The following is a 201-nucleotide window of genomic DNA, read 5'->3' as shown; positions in this document are numbered from 1 at the left end:
GCCGTACTTTGACCTGGGCGTACTGCTCCGCCGTGAATTTCTCGGTGCAGATGGGTGCCACGGGCACGTATGCCTTAAGCAGGTTGTTGTGCTGGAAGAGGAAGGGCAGGGAGTACATGCCACTGAGCGATGGGCTGATCACCACGGCCGGACCCAGGCACAGAGCCTCCGAAACTGCCTTCAGGAAAGAACCCGGCGCTG

General features: G+C 60.7%; 1 protein-coding gene across 1 annotated transcript in view; it reads right to left on the bottom strand.

Moving 5' to 3' along the window:
- The window catches only part of ABHD14B (abhydrolase domain containing 14B), a gene marked incomplete at both ends in the record, with an annotated part of 581 nt that extends 388 nt beyond the window's left edge, over positions 1–193 (bottom strand). Inside the window, one exon of the mRNA XM_009877741.1 lies at positions 8–193. Within this exon, the coding sequence (XP_009876043.1) occupies positions 8–193 (186 nt within the window). The remainder of the gene's footprint in view (positions 1–7) is intronic.
- Positions 194–201: the final 8 nt, after the last annotated feature.

The sequence above is a fragment of the Apaloderma vittatum genome, unplaced genomic scaffold (genome assembly GCF_000703405.1).
Source record: "Apaloderma vittatum isolate BGI_N311 unplaced genomic scaffold, ASM70340v1 scaffold24761, whole genome shotgun sequence".
Taxonomy (NCBI): domain Eukaryota; kingdom Metazoa; phylum Chordata; class Aves; order Trogoniformes; family Trogonidae; genus Apaloderma; species Apaloderma vittatum.
This window is presented reverse-complemented; position numbering and strand designations above follow the sequence as displayed.